General features: G+C 45.4%; 1 protein-coding gene across 1 annotated transcript; it reads left to right on the forward strand.

Annotated features, from left to right (window-relative positions):
- The first annotated feature begins 387 nt into the window (after positions 1 to 387).
- On the forward strand, positions 388 to 4,325 carry gba3 (glucosidase, beta, acid 3). The gene is made up of 5 exons (XM_079185135.1): positions 388 to 581; positions 1,293 to 1,517; positions 1,650 to 2,458; positions 2,983 to 3,106; positions 3,866 to 4,325. The coding sequence occupies exons 1-5, from the start codon at positions 527 to 529 to the stop codon at positions 4,066 to 4,068; spliced, it is 1,416 nt and encodes a 471-aa protein (XP_079041261.1). The 5' UTR covers positions 388 to 526; the 3' UTR covers positions 4,069 to 4,325.
- The last annotated feature ends 301 nt before the right edge of the window (positions 4,326 to 4,626 follow it).

A 4,626-nucleotide genomic window follows, 5' to 3' on the forward strand; every position in this document is an offset into this window, starting at 1 on the left:
ACCATTATCACCATTGATGAAACACACAAAGAAGATCACAACGTTTGTAAACCGCACTTTGCCGTATAAATCATAAGGCTTCACCGTCTAGTTTAAGCTTTACACTGTGCGCGCTCCCGCTATTAGGCGGGCAGGCGCAACAACTTTGCTGCATTCATGTGCCCCTCGGAAGATTTCTAGATCCCAAGTCATGAACACAACTTTCATGGGAATATCGAAATGCCGACCCCAGTAACTACAGTGCTTATGGCTGATTCTTTATCCAGAGCTTTTAAGGTGTGCTGCATGACCAGAACGACTCAAAGAAAAAGCCTTGGCTCGTGCATCGTACTTTACAAGACAACCGCCACGCCCCCTGAACGTCACATATCCGAGTTGTTCCTGGTCGTGCGGCTGCGTTGTTGTCTGCACGGAAACCAAACGATCAGTTTAAATGTAAGATTCCTATGATACATTCACATCCCATGTACAAAACGCAGATAGTAAGGCATAATAACGACTTTGATTCCCGTATCCTAAAAGAAACATGTTCCCACGAGACTTTGCGTGGGGAGCGGGAACTGCTGCCTATCAAATAGAAGGTAGGTAAACACAACCACGAGATGTATGAATTGGACACAATATCAGCAACACTCGCGCAGTTTTTCAAAATAATAGATCTAAACCAAAGAGCAAAAGTGCTTATCCTTGCTATCACATTTAGTGTGTCAAGATAGTCTGTAACGTTACCAACTACCTCCGCCCTAGTTTGTGTAATGATGTTATAACTATTGCATTATGGGAGATAGCGTGAGCTTAATCCAGTATATTTCTAATAAAGTCCAATATGTCAAACAATGATTTTAAAAATGACCAGCGCTGAATCCACCCCACTCTTACAAACTGTACACCATAAGCTCCATTACGTTTATTTTTTTTTTTTGAAGAACCTTTGGATCCCGTTAGATTAGATTGCACAGGTTTTTATGATGTTGTGTCTACTCCCTGTAGATAGGACACACAAGGTCATTTTTTTCATACCAGATGTTGTATTCATAAATGTAATGGGCGTTAAATTGCAACCCATACAGAGCACGCAGTAGTTCACCATTGTAATGTACAACCAATGGAACAAATGAACTAGCTCGCAGGTGACCCCAATGTGAAAGCTGACACTCTTACAAAAATCTCCACAAGGATCGTCTGTGACATCCACAGACGCAAATCCCAACAGAAACATTACTGTGATTTGTTTCCATGTCAGAGCCCTTCATACTTTTATAAAATGAAACAACCTCTATGTGCACATTGAGGTGGCTGGCAGGCAGACGGCAAGGGACCAAGTATCTGGGACACATTTTGTCACGAGAAAGGCAGAGTGTTTGGGGAGCAGAATGGAGATGAGGCCTGCAACAGCTACGAGCTGTGGGAGAAGGACCTGGAGTGTATCCAGCAGCTTGGACTGACACACTATCGTCTGTCTCTCTCCTGGGCTCGCCTCCTGCCTGATGGGACGACACGACATGTCAATCAAAAAGGTATTTCCATATCCCCGTTAGATCCAGAGCGACACAATGGAACGAGCTCTTTTTTGGTTTTAATAGATGGTTGTATTGCCGTTTTTTACCTCGTCACGCCTTAACCGCCGCACTGGATGTGTGTCCCAACAGGTGTACAGTACTACAACAAGGTGCTTGATGGTTTGCTGGCCTGCGGTGTGTCACCGATGGTGACACTTTACCACTTTGACCTGCCTCAGGCTCTTCAAGATCAGGGTGGCTGGAAATCAGCGGGTACGGCGACCCTGTTTGACAGCTACGCAAGGTTTTGTTTCCAAACGTTCGGCGACCGCGTCAAACTTTGGATCACCATCAACGAGCCCTACGTGTGCGCCAAACTGGGCCACGAAGATGGCATCCACGCGCCGGGGTTAAAAGAACCGGGGGCCGCCGCCGCTGCCTACCTGGTGGGCCACAACATGCTGCGGGCCCACGCCATGGCCTGGCACAGCTACGACTCCTGCTACAGGACAGAGCAGAAGGGCGCGGTGTCCCTGGCCATCAACAGCGACTGGCTTGAGCCGTTGAACGCAGGTCGCACCGAGGATATCGCCGCCACTGAACGCCAACTTGCCTTCACACTGGGGTGGTTCGCCTGGCCCGTGTTTGTAACTGGAGATTATCCAGAAACGATGAGATCTGCCATCGACGCTCGAAGCAAGAAGTTGGGGTGCAGCGGCAGCTCAAGGCTGCCCAGTTTCTCAAAGGACGAGCCTGCCATTTTGGGAACAGCGGACTTCTTTGCGTTGAACTACTACACGTCTCGGAACGTCGAGGCGGGAGGAGGTTGTGGCGAGACGCTGTGCATGAAGAGCGACCGAGATGCGGGAGAGGTTTTGGATCCGTCCTGGCCCGTTTGTGGCGTGTCCTGGCTCGCTGTCGTGCCCCGCGGCTTAAGGGAACTTCTCAAGTACATCAAGGTAAAACTACAACTACCGGTCCATCTTTTGCGTTCATTTTTCTATTTCATTTCCCTCAGTCCACATCACGACAAAGTATCCCCAAACAAGGCCCAAACACATCCCTTACTTTGAGTGTGAACTCAATCAGCTGAAATGGGAAGTCATTTTTCTTTTTTCTCTTGGCATCAAACTGAATTGCCCTGCAAGAAGACAAATCGCCTTCAACCAAACGAGTAGAACACCCTGACATTTGTTTAGTGTCTTGCTATTGATTTTGTATTCGGTAATCTCCTTTTAACACCTCCAGAAACACATTGATGCTTCATTAGTGCTGTCACATTGAATGAAACAGTTACTTTGCTGAAAGTGTTTGCAATTGCAATTTCCTGCTGTTGTGCCTTGTCACAGGCCATTAGCTTGAGCTTGGCACCGTTGAAATGCAGCTAAACGGCACACTGTAGACCAATCTGTCTCTCCCTGGAATGTCTGACAGCTGAGATGCCTTGTTTGACAATAATATTTGCCCCACGATGACTTTTCAGGACGCTTTCAACAACCCGGCCGTGTACATTACGGAGAACGGCTTCTCTCAGGTGGGGCCGCTGCAGATTGAGGATGTCCAGCGCTCAGAGTTTTACCAGGACACCATCTTGGAAGTGGCTAAAGGTAAAAGGCTGGTAGATCTGCTCTGGAAACGAGCAAATTGCCATTAGCAGAGAGTAGTAGGAGATCAAATGTGGTCTGTTACAGCTTCACCTCTTGCAATTGGGTGTAAATGTGTCACAAAGCTGGGATGCAAAGATTGGTCGCTGTTGCACCAAGAATTCTTACCATCGCGGACAAAACCACCACCTGTGCACTATGGACGATATCTTACAATTTTCAGAATCCTTGGTTCAAGTTGTATTAATTGGGTTATTTACGTAGGCTACATCACGAAAAAGGTTCAATTCAAAAAGGTAGGAAAACTATTCTGGTGCAAAAATGTATATTTATATTATTTCACCTCCAGACCTTAAGGCTTAATGTCTAAAAGTAGAATTGTTGGTTTTGGCACCACCATGTGGCCAATCTGTGCATGTGTCGTTGACAGGGATATTTAAAGTTCGCTCGGGAGTTCGGATGGTTTCTGTAGAATGGCATAGCAGTTATTTAAAGGCCAGATTCAGAGAAAATTGTAATTGTTTTAACCCCTCTGTTTAGGTTACTCTCTCTCATGTACTTTCTGCTTGTTGCAAATAATTCATGCTCTTTGGATGCATCGGAAGTCTTCATACGGGACGCAATATGCTTATCGTGTGATGGGTCATTGAGGGCTGTAGCCTCCTAAAGTATAACATTGATATACTTCTGTTTTTAAAAATAGTGCACCCGAATGAACTCTTTTCTACCACATAGTTTTTCTCTCTGTGTTTATTTATATAGCCATACAAGAAGATGGGGTCAACGTCCGTGGATATTTTGCATGGTCACTGCTGGACAACTTTGAATGGGCCGATGGATTCAGCGTTCGTTTTGGATTGTTCCACGTGGACTTCACGGACGCGAGGCTAAGCCGAACCATATATCAGTCTGGACGGGAGTATGCAAAGATTATCTCAAGATACAAATGTGGTCAATCCAAATGAGGAGACTGAATAATAAAAAAGAAACAATTTTCACTTCTTATACAATTTGGAATAGTTCTTTTTGTCCGACTCACACATTCATACAAATTGGACGAGTCAACCAACCAGGCCTACTTTCATCGGAGATCCAAAATTTAAAGCGCCACTATTGTCTCTGAATTTCTTTTCATTTTAGAAAATGGTCAGGGGTCATTAATAGAAAATCGGACTTCAGCAGGGGGACGGGAGGACATGGGCTAAGACTGGTAAGTTGATTCAGTGGGATGCTAATGAGTATTCTCTCCGGCCCAGTCAGTCTGTACTGGTTTATGGAGGGAGGAGAGTCAGACGGTCCAAGGCTGCTGTGAGACCAAGCTGCTGCAGAATGCATTGAATGCATTGCAATTTTCTGCAATAATATTAATCAAGGCCTCATCTTTCGTAACATGGTTATGTGTCGCAGTACATGCATTCACCTATCGTGTATTAAGGCGATGTTGGTTTATCTCTACGGTCTTATCCGACATCTATGAGAGTGTGTCTTTTGATATGAAGTACAAAGGAAAATAAATGACACTG

This window comes from Pholis gunnellus (genome assembly GCF_910591455.1).
Source record: "Pholis gunnellus genome assembly, chromosome: 23".
Lineage (NCBI taxonomy): Eukaryota > Metazoa > Chordata > Actinopteri > Perciformes > Pholidae > Pholis > Pholis gunnellus.